Below are 15,547 nucleotides of genomic sequence, written 5' to 3' on the forward strand. Positions count from 1 at the left end.
TTTTTTCATTTTAGGGTGAACTATCACTTTAAGTTTGATTTCATGGGGTCTTTAAGAGAAAATAAAGAGTACTTGCGAACTCAAGAATACTATCACATTTAAGATTTTAATATAATTCTTAGTTGTTTTAATAAATTTGGTCTTAGATGAATGTGCTCATTTAAAAGGGTATGTTTAATAAATAACATTATTTTAGAAACACCCGCTCTAACCTTTGAACCTATGCTTTGAACATATACTTTGCAGTGTGAATCAACAGTTTTGAAACGATGTCTGCCACGAGCCACGAGAGAGCGATGAAACCAAATTCATTTGCTTGTGGACACACAATGCGAGGTCACGTGACCGTCCACATCGCTCGCGCCCGGGGATAGTGAACGACCCTGCCGCGCGAGAGAGCGATCATCACTGGCGCGAGCCGCAGAGAGCCAGGCGGCGACAGTATCTCTTACAGAGCAGCAGATTGCTGTATTATTCACCGGCTGTGAATGTGAGCTCCTCGGGCCTCGATTGATGATCAGACAGCAGTTGAACTGAATAGACTCGTCGGTATTTTCCGGTGATGAATTGAGAAGAAAAGCTGAACACTTTTGACCAGTTGCCCTGCCCAGTGCGGTGCATGTATGCAGCTGTATCGAGCTCCGGCAGAACTACTCCAGGACGCTATCATGGAAAAATACACGCCACTTTCCTGCAAGCTGTCGAGATGTCAGTGGATAGTCTGAATGGACGTTGTAATTTATATAGCTGATGCTTTTATGTCATGTTTCACGTGCAGTTGTTTTATTGTGCATTGAAGGAACGCGCATAATAGCTTCGGTTATGCCCAGATGACAAGGTGCCTCTGGTCTGACAGTGATGCAACAGTATTTATTACATGCACAGAGTTTTAATAAGCTGTTCAAGCGCTGCTGGATCTTAAAGTGTTGCATTGAGAGCTAACAGAAGAATAGACTCGTCGGTCGCTGCGACTCTAGGAAGAGGGGGAATTTGGGTGTCCTGACTCAAACGACAATCCAGAGACAACAATGGCAAATGACTCCATCCAAGTAAGTTGTTTGCTAAAACCTCCCACGTGTTTCATTATACTAAAAGAATCCCATGGATTTGGGAGACCCAACAGATGCATTCACTTTTACTAAACCCATCTGAATGGCGTCCCCCATCCACTCTTCATCTGAGGGGTCTTTTCTCTTCCATTATAGTGTAAAGGGGCATTATCTTTTGCTGAACACAGCCAAAATGTTTGGGTTGTACACTAAATATACTGCAATTCGTCTGGAAAGTCCTGTTGAGCTTGTTAGCTCGAGTTGTTTTGTGACCTGCTCTGTGTTAAACAGCAATATTTATGGTTTCTCTAACACTCATCATGGTGGTTTGCCAGAATATTGTTCATATGAAATCTTATTGAACTGAAACATAAATAATATGAAGACAAAGTTAAGGCCTTGTGTAGATAACCTTTGCTCTTTTATGACTTCTGGAACATGTTTAAAGAACAGGTTTATCTGTCTGGCTATTTATTGTTAATTAAATATAAGCTAGCACACTTATGTTATGTAACATGGGCACATATGCTGACGAGATCTTTTGGGAAAGTGTCATAAGCAGTTTAAAACACATGTATAACAAAAAGCTTTAAAATAGTAATGTGTGTCACCATTAACTGGACTAGTTATAGTCAATATATCAGCCAGGCTGACTGGTAATTTTCAGCAGATTAATTAAATAGCCAACTACACCAGTAAACAGAAGCGTTCTACCTTGTCATTTTTTAAATCTACTGTATCTTGAATTTAGTAAATTTTGTGTATGTAATATAGTACATTTTTCACAGTAAAAATTAATATGCTTATTGAGCTTTAAAGGGATACTTAACTTCACCCCAAAATGAAAATTCTTTCACTGTTTACTCACTTTCATGTTATTTCTAAAACTGTTTACACTGGTGCGTTTTCATTTAAAAATGGCATTTTCAAAATTCTCAGCAAAACTAGCAAAAGTTATGCATTTTTAAAACCATAAAGCACTAGTGTAAATGTAGTCTTACTTTCTTCTGCAAACACAAAAAAACGTTGGTAACCAAATACTTTTGGGCATTATTAACATTTGTTTGGACAAAGAACACTTTACTTTATGTTCTTTTAAGAAAGTAAGTCATACAGGTTTAAAACAAGATGATGGTGAGTAAACGATAAGAAAATATTAAACTTTAGTTAATTGGAATTAGAAATCGTAACATCATAAAAATTTGGTGGATTTTAAAATGAACTTACGTGAACCATCTAATTTGGTTATTTGAATAATCTGCTGAAACTGACCGAATGCTACAGGGCACCGATGTTTTATCAGTTCAGAAATTCTGTATATTAGATGTACGAGACAATACAGCTGAATGTTTGCTGCCAGAAGTGACCAAAACAGAATGGAAAACACCAACAAAGTGGTATTCATACACAAATTCACATAAAGTGTCTCTCCTACACAGTTACATCTCACAGTGTGGACTGCCTCACGCACACACTTGTGTCCACACATGGGATGACTCAGCAAGAACAGTCATCAGGAATGTGAATGGGATTATGTCAGCGACTAAATGACAACAGCTGGTTCACATAATAAGCATAATATTTTTAGTTTGTTTTAGAGCTCCGCCAGGTTTCAGTTTCATAGATGTGATGATCTTATCTTTCTTATCCTCACAGCGGGAGATTCTGTACACAGATGCATCTCACAACCTCCTTGCTGACAGAATCTAACACTTTATTTGCTCACTAGATTACTAGTTCACAGATGGAGCTGACAGATCTTAATGTTATGTGCTAGGCTAGCATGTTCTGCAAAGCCTTTATCCCTGTGAACTCATGTGTCCTGGTGTGTATCTGTGTGTTTTATTAAGTAAGTTCCCAGCCCTCTACGCATTAGGCCAGCTTAATGGAGTTTGAAAAGAATGCCAATTCCCTGTTTCCTGTCCTGTCTTTACTTCCCTGGCTTTTAACACAATTGCATATTGTTTTTTTTAGTACATACCATCAGCAAATCGATGTGCCTGTATGGGGGTTAATAGAATTAGGTACACAGTCTACCTGTTTGGCTTCGTTTTATGTATTTTTGTATTGATGGATATTTGCAGTTCATTTTATAGTAAGCCATTTAGTGCAATGAGGGAGTAGTTCACCCAGAAATGGAAATTGTCATCTTTTTATTACTTTTTTTTTTTTTTCTTTCATAAATGTATGCCCTTAAAAAATCATATCCATAAATTATAATTTTGGGATCCACAAAGAATCCTTTAGTGAACAGTTTGTGAAAGAACCATAATTTTCTTAATTTTAATAACTTTTTGCTTATTCAAAGAATCTTTTTACTCTAAATAACTTTTTATTCAATGGAATGGCTCCATGGATGTTAAAAAGTTAGTTCACCCAAAAATGAATTTATTAATTTCTCACCCTCATGTCGTTCCAAACCCATACATCCTTGTTCAACTGTAATTTTACAAAGATAGGAGAATACTTTTTGTGTTCAAAGAAAACGAAAATAACAACTTTATTCAACAATTCATCTCCTTCGTGTCACCCTTCTGTCGTTTTGGAGAGTATCAACGTACTGTAAGCTCATACTTTGATCTGAACGTAAAAAAATATATAAAAATTATCTTCATTTGTGTTCCTAAGATGAACGAATGTCCAACAGATTTGGAACAACATGAGGGTGAGTAATTAATGATATAACTTTCATTTTTGGGTGAAATATTCCTTTAATTGTTCTTCATGGAACCATCATTGCTAATATAGAACCTTTAATTCTTAAGGGTGGTAAGAAAGACTACTTTTTTTGTTGGTTCCAACATTTAGTATAGTTAATTTGGATTTCACTTGGTGAGGATTGCTCAGAGATGAGCCTGCCAAGAGTGTATTGTCAGTATCTTGTCTGTTTTTCTGCTGGCCAGAAAAGTTATTGCTGAGCTCTGATTGGCTGTGGTGTGTTTGGCTGATGGGGCAGTTTTGGAGGGGATCAGGAGGGCATGAGACTGATGCTCAGGCATAATGGAGTCCATTGTGTTACCACAGCTCCAGAACGTATTCACCAATGACTTAATGTTGTGCTCTACCGCCACACCCTCACCCAATTTACTGACCCTGCTAGTGTGTGTGCTGGTGACTCACTGCTGTCATGTTTGTGTTGACCTCCTAGGGCAACTTTAAGTCATTGTTTAAGCCTCGGATTGGGCTAACTTGTATTTACCTAATGGTTTCTTTGTGCAACCATCTCCCGATACTGTTGCTGTGGTGTAACATGTATATCAGTGCATCCCTGCACTTCCACTTTATCCAGTGAAGAGGATACCAATGTATTCATGTTTTTAAACTAATAAACAGCTGGTTTAATACTCGGGCGGTAGGCTAAGAAACTCAATCGCTTCCCTCCCCATTTTTTCCCAAAGTTTAAAACAGCTGCATTTTCTCATGACCTCATGAATGCAAACTTTGGCCATGTGTTCCATAGCCTTGTTTCCGCTCCAGCTCCTCCCCTCTCTGACATCATTAGTTCTGTTGCCATGATGGGTTCTGCTCATTATCCAGTGTTCTGTAGCATTAGAGCAGCTTGCACAACTGTTCCATTACCAAAACTACACTTCCATTATTTCAAAGCCTTGGGCTAGTTCTCCATACATTGATCTTGAAGTACTCAACTACTTACTAAATGCTCTCTTTCTCTTATCTAATCTAATTGTTCATTGTGGTTTAATTGCTTGCTTTGTGATTCAGGAAGAAATGTCAATAATGTGCACTCTTAAAATTGGTCCTCTATGTGTGTGTTATTTGAATTTTTTATCAGTGTGTTAATTTCCGATTTTTATAAAGCAATTAAAAACCATGTTTCTTGGTTCAGTGCAGGAATTTCAATTTGACTCGCCCTGTGAAATCATTTATTTGGAAGCCATCCTGTTAATACATCCCAAAGCGATGAATATTTAATGCTGTGAAAGCTAGCATAATCTGCAGAAAGACACATCCTCCCCTCCCATCCACATGGCCTGTTGCTCTTTGTCTGCGAGAGCATGCAACAGTTAGGGTGTTGTAAACTGATCCGCAGGGTGTAGTAGCTGTTGTAATCTCTCTCTCTGCTTCTATCTCTCTCTCTTCCCCCCTTCCTCTTTGTGAAACACCAGCTGCTCTGCTTCTCCCCCTCCTTCACTCCAAAACTCCCCTCTCTGTCTGTCTCTCCCTTTATCATACCGGTCAGCTCTCTGTCACTCCCCCGGCTCTCTTAGATTTCCAGGCTCAATTTAGGATTCAGGCACTCTCTTTGGAGATCGGATTGCTCTGAGAGAATAAACTGAATTTGAGCCTGAATTTCAGGGGTTTTCCCTCTCTTGTGTCCCTAACAAAAGATCATCATTGTAGTTTACTGATTCATTCTGTTAATTTAGGGATGATTATGTCAGTTTTTGTGAAGTATAGAGCAAATGAAGTAGTTGTAGATGGATTAGTTTTATGGTTAGGATTTTTAAATTAATTTGTTTGGGTCAGTACTTCAGATTTGTACTTACCCTTTAAATATTTTCACTGACCTCATCATGATTTGATTTTATCTTATTTTATATGGAAAAAAGAAATGTACAGTTTATTTACATTTATATGTATGAGTAAAACATATTTTTTGTTATATTCAGTAAACAACTGATGACAGTTCTTCCCAATTATAAATAAAAATGTTGTTATTACGAGCATGACATGACAATTGGTCAAAATTACAAAAAAGATAATTTTTGGATTTTAGATTTTTACTTTAGGAAGAATTAAGAAATCAATATTTAGTGGAATATAGGGATGGGCGTTTTCCGCAAATATCACATTCGAATATTTGAGCTCACAAAAAACGAATATTCGAATATTCGTTTATTTAAATTAAGTTTAATCAAACGTTATTTTTCAGCAACATTTATTGTTTCCGTCATTTTGAACAAGCTTACATACAATAAGCTTGAACATTACACATCGTGTTTTGTAGCTGAAAAAATGCATGCAAACAAACAAAAGTACAGATAAAAAAAAAAAAAAGTGAACAAAGAAAAAACGTAAAGCAGCCTGCAGCAATTAGGCTTTTGTAGAACGTAGCCTACACTTAACTTTTAAACTTTTAAACTGTCATCAAATATTTTTTGCTTTTTTTTCCTATTGTTTTAAATGTTCTTGTTAAGAAATATGAGCATGTAAACATGATTGGGGGAAAGTCGGCTCCTTAGTCTGTTAACAATATGGCCGGCCGCGGAGAAAACACACTCTGACGGCACAGACGTTGTCGGGACTCACAAATAACGGTGTGCTAAGAGACTAAGTTTTGTGAAGCGTTTCGTGTTTTCGTTTCACCACTGAATGGGATCTTCATCTGGTGGAATACATAGCTCCAGCAAGAACTGTTCCCACTCGTCTCGGCTGGCCTCTGTAATCATCGCTGAAGAACTGGCTCAGCCTTTTCCGACGAGTGGGCATTGCATCCTCTTCATCGTTGGTGGCGCACCACTCGCATCAAGGAAAATGTTATGATAATGTTCAAAAAAGTTTTTTTTCTTACTTCTCTCATGTTATCATCGAGAAACCTGAGATGTTTGTGCCCGAGGGTCTAGTGCAGACGTGAGAAGAGGAGTTTACACTGCATTCTCCAAGTTAGCAGTGTTTATTCATTGCTTGAGACATGCCGCAACAATGTTCTTGAACTCGGTCACGTTCTGTGATTCTCCACGGCATATTTGAAGTACTGTAGAAGACCGCAGTTCTTAGGGTTCGTCTTCTGAGTGCTCAAATTCGTTATTTCCAATGTAGGCGCACAGTATGCACGCTCATAATAAAAGTGACGCGGTCGTGATGCGCATGCAGTGCGACGCGCCCGTTTTTTCCAGGAGCGTCCGCACAGCATCGAGTAAAAAACATCTCAACTTCAGAATGCTGCAAGTGCACCGCAGGTCATGTGACAACTAAACATTCAGCTTCATCCTTTCCCGTAACAACGTTGAAAGCTCATAGATCATAGTTGTATATGGATTGCCATTTTGAAATAAATTTAGTAGCAGAGCTATTGAAAGCGATTTTTTGTGCTGCAAATCCATTTATCCTTTGCTGAAATTTCCACGTCTTCATGGAGAGAGCACGTAATTGTTGCTTAGCAATGGCAGACGCCTCAGGAGCGCTTCTGCCCGATCGCTTTGGAAAGAAGGAGAAAGCGGAGCGCCTATCGCTTTCCACGCATTTTTATGGGCGATATTTGAACGGCCCCTTATTCATTCATTAATTATTTTTGCTTGCATACATCTTCAAATATGCCATGGAGAATCACAGAAAGTGACCAAATTAGGTTTTATTGTGAATTTCTTTTCTTTTTTTTGCGAAATTCGAATATCATTTTTATTTATCGAATATTTAGAGCAGATCGCATATTCAAATGTTCGACTATACGTGCACACCCCTAGTGGAATAGCCCTGATTTATAATCAAAACAAGCGAAAACATTTGTTATTTTGACCAACTGTATGTATATACAGTGGTTGAAATAATTATTGAACAGATCACCATTTTTCTGAGTAAATATATTTCTAAAGGTGCTGTTGACATGAAATGTTAACCAGATGTTGGTAACAACCAGAGTACCCCATACATACAAAGAAAACAAAACATATAAGTTCAGAAATTGTGTAATAAAATGGAATGACACAAGGAAGAAATATTTTGCAGTACCAACTACTGAAATGTATTTAATACTTTGTACAAAAGCATTTGTTGGTAATGACAGCTTAAAGACTCTTCCTGTAAGGAGAAACTAGTCGCACGCATTGCTCAGGAGTGATTTTGGTCCATTCTTCCACGCAAACAATCTTTAAATCTTTACAGTTCTGTGGGCCTCTTCTATGAATCCTGATCTGTTGTTATTTCCATAGATTTTCTATTTGATTCAAGTCAGGTGACTGGCTGGGCCATTCTAGCAGCTTTATTTTCTTTTTCTGAAACCAATTGAGAGTTTCCTTGGCCCTTGTTTCATCTTCATCATCCTGGTACTGTAGGTGTTGGGACTGAAGCAGCTGATATTAATTTCCACTGACTAGGGGCAGGATTGCTTTCTGATTACTGATAGATTTCAGCTGGTGTCACAACTACAACTATAGTGTAACTCTTTGGCAGCTAGGAATTCATGGTTGCTTGCGTGACTGACTATTATGAGTCATTTCCACAAAAATCAACAAAACTTTGTCTATCTTAGACAGAATGAATGAATATTCAGTACATGACCGAAAAACAAGTGACATGTATAGCACATGATCAATTAATGTATACTGGATTGGCACAATAGTGAAAGTGACATGACATTCAGCCAAGTATGGTGACCCATACTCAGAATTCATGCTCTGCATTTAACCCATCCAAAGTGCACACACACAGCAGTGAACACACACCCGGAGCAGTGGACAGCCATTTATGCTGCGACGCCCGGGGAACAGTTGGAGGGTTCGGTGCCTTGCTCAAGGGCACCTAAGACATGGTATTGCTGGCCTGAGACTCGAACCCACAACCCTAGGGTTAAGAGTCAAACTCTCTAACCACTAGGCTACGACTTCCCCAATAGGTCGACTAACCGTTCCATCAGCTGGCCTAAAACTCACCCCGGGTCACTGGGACATCCATTGCTGATTTAGCAGATGGCTGATCTAATGCCTACAAATAAAATAATTTAATGATAGCACATTAGACTTACACAATAAACACTAATCACCAACATTTGCACAAACACCTGAAAACACCAAAATGGTCATTATACATTGACAAAGCTTTTAATAGTTTTTGGAACTTTAACACAAACACTTTTTGCAAATATTTGTTTTGAAGTTATTAGGTGAAGAGGAATTCGTTCCAACTCTAGTCACACCTCAGTTTGTAAGCATATTACACACATTTACAGTGGAACATGCAAGAGAGTTTATTTAACAACATTTAGGTGGTTGACATTCCCAGGAGACCTTTTGTAACTGAGTACAGTACAGTAGTTCGTTTATGTATTTGTCATTTTCTGTTTCTGTTCCTTATAAAAGTCATTTACCTGTCAAGACCACAGATTTTCTTTTTGCCTGCAAGTTGAGAAGCGAAGCGACATTTTAGAAAAAACTTGTTAGTAATGTTATGTGACGGAAAAGCTTCGCTTCTTTTTTGTCTGTCACTTCAGAAAGGAGGACGTGCACACGCCTTCCTGTGTTTGTGTACATGACCACTGTGTGTGTGTGTGTGTGTGTGTGTGTGTGTGTGTGTGTGTGTGTGTGTGTGTGAGAATTTGAGAAAGAGAAAAAACTTCTCCAGGTCAGTGTGTCTCAGCCCAGTCTCTTGACACTGGGTGGGTCTAGAGTTTTACAAGCTACTTACTTCTACATAATACGGTGTCTGTGTGAGATACACAAGCGACTCTTTCAACAATTCCATCATTCATCCCATCTAAGATAACCTTTAAGCGAAGGGATAAACCACAGCCATAAATATTCCACTCCAGGAAGAAATTGTCTGATTTCCTCATTGACACATATATGCTGAGTACAGATAATAAAAGAGATGCATTGTAGTACAGTAACAAAGTCATATAGGCCTTTGTTCTGCTGATCGTATTCATTATTCACCAATAGGATCAGTTGGTTTTTCACAAGGAAGACTTATGCTTTATGCAAATACATTATTAACATTCAGTGCATTTCAAACATGACAGTTAAATACCTCTTCCTGGTTATTTTTAGACATTTATCAGACATGCATACTGTCGGATAGATTTGATCAGCTCTGCATGTGAAATGCACCTTGTTGCAAATGTGAGATATTGGGAGTGGTCACAGGTGTTTGCACACTAGTTTCCAGGACAACTGCTGCCATAGCAACCATGATTAGTGATGTCACAGGATACTGTCTCACAGGAGGGTGAAAGAACAGGAGCAAAGCTTTATAATGAACTCAGGCAAATAATTAGGGCAAATCTAGTTGTAATAATTCACCAACAGTGTCTAAGATCTTAGAGTTTAAAACTTTGGAGTAAAAATTAACTTTTAAAATAGTTCATATGCATCAGTCATTCAAGCGTGTATCTTTTGTTTAAGCGGTTGTACATCTAGAATTGGGGAAATAGAAATGGCTTCAAAAACAGGAAACAGCTAAAATGTTCCTTGTCATAAGGAAAGTTTCTTTTTAAATAATCCAAAATATGGTTGTACAGCTGCTACATTTTCAGCATTGACACCGGCAAAACATTGAATAATAACTTATTTTTATTAATATTATTATATTTATTAAATGAAAAAAAGATTTAAATATTTATAGAATATAATGTAGAATATAATATAATATGTTGTTTTAAAAAGAGTTATGTTGGAACATAAATCCTGATGAATAGGACCATGTTTAATCTGCCACCCTCTCAAACATCTGATGATTGCAGTGTGAAATTTGTGGACTGAGCCAAACCTTGTATCTCCCTGTGATAAAAAGCTTTGCTCAGGCTGTGAAGAAGAAACCGGCCCAGTTCCATCATCATCATCAAGTCAGCTCACAACTTGGCTCGTGATAGGAGGCCAGCCAAGAGAAGCAGTGTGAAGAACTCTGCTCAGAACAGATGATAAGAAACACCTGGTGCAAGTTTTCACTATTTCTGTAAACTCCTCCTCTCGTTGTTCTAAACCTATATTACTTTTTCTGTCCATGTAATTAAAGTCGCTTTCTTCAAATTGTCTTCAATGTGTCAAAATGCATGTAGGTTTGGAACAACATGAGGGTGAATATTTTGGGGTGAACTATCTCTTTAAAGACGTTAGCCACATTTCCATAACCCTTAAAATTGCGCAAATTGAAATTGTGAATTGAAAATACGCCCAATGGAAAAGTAATTTTCGCAAATACTTCCATTATTGCAAAAACTAAGTTTTTGAATTGGTTTTTCGGAAAATATTTGGAAAAAAATTAATATTTTGAAAAGCTGCAATGGAAATTACTTTTTTTTCGCATTTACAGGTTACCTGGTATACGTAAAAATCATATGATCATTCTTTAATGTACTATAACCTCAAAAAAATACCAGCTACTGGACATTTCCAACGTGTCCCAGAAGTGGCTCTCCATGCTGCTTTGCTAAAGATACACGAATACATCTCCTTGATTAAAATGAATGGCTAGTGTGGTGGCTGCGATATGCGTAAACCTACCAACATCCATAGCCATGACTTATTGCGAGAGGAACAATAAATGCCAGTTTAATCACATAAAATCAGTTAATAGAAAAACTATCATTTTGCAACAGTTTTTATCAACATTAATAACATATCGCAAAAATTTTGCTAAAATCTGTCATGGAAACCCAGCTACTGGTTCCTACAGATTTTATTTTGGTTTTGATTGGGTTTAAAACATGTAAAAATTATTATCTATACCAGGGGTCGGTAACTTACTGTGAGGGTGTGAGGTGTGAGGGATGATCGCTGGCACACGAGCAATAGGGAAAACTGCATACTTTTGCCCCTTTGTTGAGGAATATAATGTAGTGATTCAGTATCGATTTATAAAAGTCATGTGGCAACAATGACAAGTTTATGAGCTTCACGCACACGCACATCAATTAAAGCAGCGCATTAATAGTTATTAAACTGTACTGTTTTAATGCAACTGCCTTGTCACACACACACATATGGCACACTGTTTATGTTATTAAAATTTTTTGTGGAAAGTAAAAAAGAAATATTTATAAAAAAATATTCAGAAACTGTTAGCATCAAATTTTTTTTTTTTTTTTATAGTATCAGTTACGGGGGGCGGTGGCACAGTGGTTAACCAGAAAAATAAAAAATGGCACGTCATGCCGAATAGGTTGCCAACCCCTGACATTTACTAAACTATACCTATACTATTTTTCCAACAGCTATTGGAAATTTCTATGTATTTTATCTTTTTCTTTTAATATATGCTAGTGCAAAAAAACAAAACAAAAAAAACTGCTTTTGAATTGCATGCAGCAGAACAGGGCCACCTCTCACCCACTGACCCTGGACTGATCTTGCTTCAGATCATTCCCTTGCAATTTAAGGAGACCCAATGTAGTTAGGATGCCCTTGATCTCACACCCACTTTCTGGACACTTTTGTTTCTCTCACTTCCTTCATATTATTTTGTAAAATAAAAGCCTCTCAAATGGCAGCTTGTAGTCAACTTGTGTATCGACTGAAAGATAATCAGTTTAGGAAGCCACTATCTAGATATTTGAAAAGATAGTTTAGATACAATTGTAAGAGTATTAAAGAGTGTAATCCACTATGGCACAATGATATCTCAGTCTAAGAGTTTGAGTGAGTACAATAGAGATTTTAAGTGGGCTTTTTCCGAACGATGCCACAATGAAACTATTCATCTGAACTCAGTGTGCACTCACACACACACTATTCATTTCAGCCCATAATGAACACACTGAAAACCCATGGCGAAATGCACAATGACCTCCTAAGGAACTATTTTCCTCCGCATGTGCACACACATATGCAAAATGTCTGTCAGATAATATTGTTAACAAATGGAAAAAGCCATTAGTTTGGGATATAATCAATCAGACACTTCACACTATGCTGTCAGATATGAACTTGCTCCAAAATCTCCATAGGTCTGGATATATCTAAATATAGTCCTGTGTTTGTGGGCCTCAGTCTCTATTCATCAATCTGACACTAAACACTAATGCTCACCACACGAGAATGTCAAGAATGCTCCAGATGTGTCGGTGTGTGTTTATGTGTATATGTAGTAAAGAGCCCAACCAGAAGCTTTGCATGGGAAATTTCTCGTTTACAATTTTTTTAATCTTCCTTTTCCTTCCAATTTTTTTTATTTTTTTGGGATGAGCCGCTGTGGTCAACTAGTTCTCCTAGATTTTATTTTCTCTCTCTTTCTTTTTTTCCCCTTGCTCTTTGTTGCATCTTGTGTAAACATCTCTTATAAAAGCACGTCAGGGTCAGTGAACTCAAAACCTGCCTAATTATACAGGACTTCCTTAAAGTCATGATGAAACGGATGTAGTGACATTTTCCTGTATTGTGACATACTTCTGAGTAATATGGTAAAAAGGGCGGGACTTGGTTCTGTCCATCAGTTGTTGATTGGATGCAGGCATCTTAATATACCAGCTTGCAGTAGGTTGTAAGAATTGGGTGATTTTAAGCAGACTAATGATGATAATTCAGGATTCTAGAATGTCCAATGTTTTTTGACGGAAGAATGGCTAATTTGATTAAAAATCAAAAGGTCAAAAATAAAATAAAATAAATCTTGTTAAAATCAATGACATGTATTTAGAGAATTGGATGAATTTTCATTTCATGCCCACTTTAAAGTAGACATTTCTTGGTTGTCCTCGACTCCTCTCTATTTGGACAACTATTTCACAGTTAGTGCAAGCAAATGTTCAAGATGAAATGAGGGTAAATGTATCCAGAGCTCATGACTGGGCAGAGAGAGAGAGAGAGAGAGAGCGAAACAGAAGGAAGGACAGTCATTTGGCTTCAGGGCTTTGACTGAGCATAGAATTGCTGGCATTCTCACAAGCCACAGCAGCTGAATAGAGCTCCCTCTGTGTGTGTGTGTGTGTGTGTGTGTGTGTGTGTGTTTGGGTAAGCATGACCTGACAATGAGCGCTGCTCGGGTTTGGGTTGAACAGCACAAGGGCTCATATTAGGGTTGTCTTGGTGACTTTCTTCAAGTGCTGTTCAGAGGTGCACGGTTTTATGCCTGTCCTCCCATTATCATAAATGTTTATTCATGACACTTCTGTGCTTTCTTATGACAAAAAGTGGTGAAAAAACATCAGCTGACATTCAAAAAGTAAGTTCAGTGTATACTGGCAGTGACTGCTTTGTTGATTATAAAGCATTATGCATCTCTCATCAAGACCATGGGTTCAGTTCCCAGAGAACACACAAACTGATGCTTTGGGTGAAAGCATATGCCAAATTCATATGTAAATGGTGTATGGAGTGTAAGTATTTGCATAACAGGATAGGCATGTTTCATTTAATGATTTAGTGTGTGTTTAGTTTTGGGAGCTTGCTTAAGGATTTCAAACCAGTCAGTAATGATGTGTACACACCCTAAACAACCTTCCGTCTCACACATACTGAGTTCAGGCTGTTGGCTACATCTTGCTGTTAAATCTTAATTAAACCCAGGGCTTTTAGACACGCTGTGAAAGTGACGGAATGACGTCTGGGACCAGATCTAAAGTGAAACTGAGTGGAATCTGGTTGTTAACAGTTAACTATATTTCCTGAAATTTTATACCAACTTTATACTTTTATTATTCATCTGCCCTTCAAATATTTATTTTGACTCTGTATGCATCTGCATTCTGTCTTTTACAATGTCTGTTATTATTACAGTCTTCCAAAGTAGTGTCAGCAAAGGTCTCTCCTGCAAACTGATATCAAACAGACATTTTTAATCTTATTTCGTTTAACAATTCTGTTCAAACATCAAACGCCCCCTGGTGTTCACCTGGGATTTCTTTTCTTAGCAAATAACAGTGTCATTATTTGGACTTTGTATATTGCCAAAATATACTATCGAGTCAGACTACAAAGATAGGCAAAAAAAAACGTTTCACGTTTATTATCATCATTTTACAATTTTTCCTTCAGTCGTTAAAATGTTTACTTAACCTCATAACCATCTCAAAGTAAAAGAGGTGTCTGATTTTGTGGTGGCTGTGCTTTAAAATTAAATTATAATGGTAAAGTGTCAAAGGATTTTAAAAGTGATAGCAATCAGTGTTGAGGACTGCTTACATAAGTTGGAAAACGATAGCGTGGCTGCCCACATTCGTTCCTTGTATCATTGATGATTGTGTAAACATTATGCTCATTGTTGTACCTGCATGAATGGCCATGTGACATGTTTTGGTTTTGTAGTGTGGATGGAGAATGCTTCTGAAATACAGTGAAAATATACGGGACACAAAAATGGAAACACTTCAGAAGTGTCAAAGTCGTCATCGGATTGGTTGAATTCTACAGGATATCCGGGGGATGTGTGTGTTGCGTTCTTTAACGTTCCACCCGGGAACAAAGATACCATGGCGCCGTACCCTCTCGCGAAAGAAGAAAGCCATCACCAACTGTGACGACGAGGGCTTATCAGGATCAACTAAACACTGGAGTTTCAAGAGTATGTGAAATATTCAAAGTTAATAGAATCTTTAAAATATGTCCGAGAGTTTTACACACAGGTCTGTTATTGTGGTGACATTTCCACACCTCGAAACATGAGGATAAACAAAACAAACTGTGATTGGTTGTTTGACATGTCTGTCAAACAGACTCATGGGCGGGGCTTGGCCAGTGAAAGCTGCCATGGATTCCAGAATGACAGCTGAAAGTCTGGCTATGAAAGACTAATGAAGGGTTAACAGCACAAAAGCAGTGCTAACCATGCGCCGGAGCAAGGATTTCATATCCCCAATGAAAAAGTGCTGCTAACCCCACTGTTAAACATTC

At 37.8% G+C, this 15,547-nt stretch overlaps 1 protein-coding gene across 1 annotated transcript in view; it reads left to right on the forward strand.

The window, feature by feature from the left end:
* The first annotated feature begins 356 nt into the window (after positions 1-356).
* The window catches only part of LOC127948889 (serine/threonine-protein kinase N1), a 36,229-nt gene continuing 21,038 nt past the window's right edge, over positions 357-15,547 (forward strand). Inside the window, exon 1 of the mRNA XM_052545722.1 lies at positions 357-1,049. Within this exon, the coding sequence (XP_052401682.1) occupies positions 1,029-1,049 (21 nt within the window). The 5' untranslated portion in view covers positions 357-1,028. The remainder of the gene's footprint in view (positions 1,050-15,547) is intronic.

Source organism: Carassius gibelio, chromosome B1 (assembly GCF_023724105.1).
Source record: "Carassius gibelio isolate Cgi1373 ecotype wild population from Czech Republic chromosome B1, carGib1.2-hapl.c, whole genome shotgun sequence".
NCBI lineage: Eukaryota > Metazoa > Chordata > Actinopteri > Cypriniformes > Cyprinidae > Carassius > Carassius gibelio.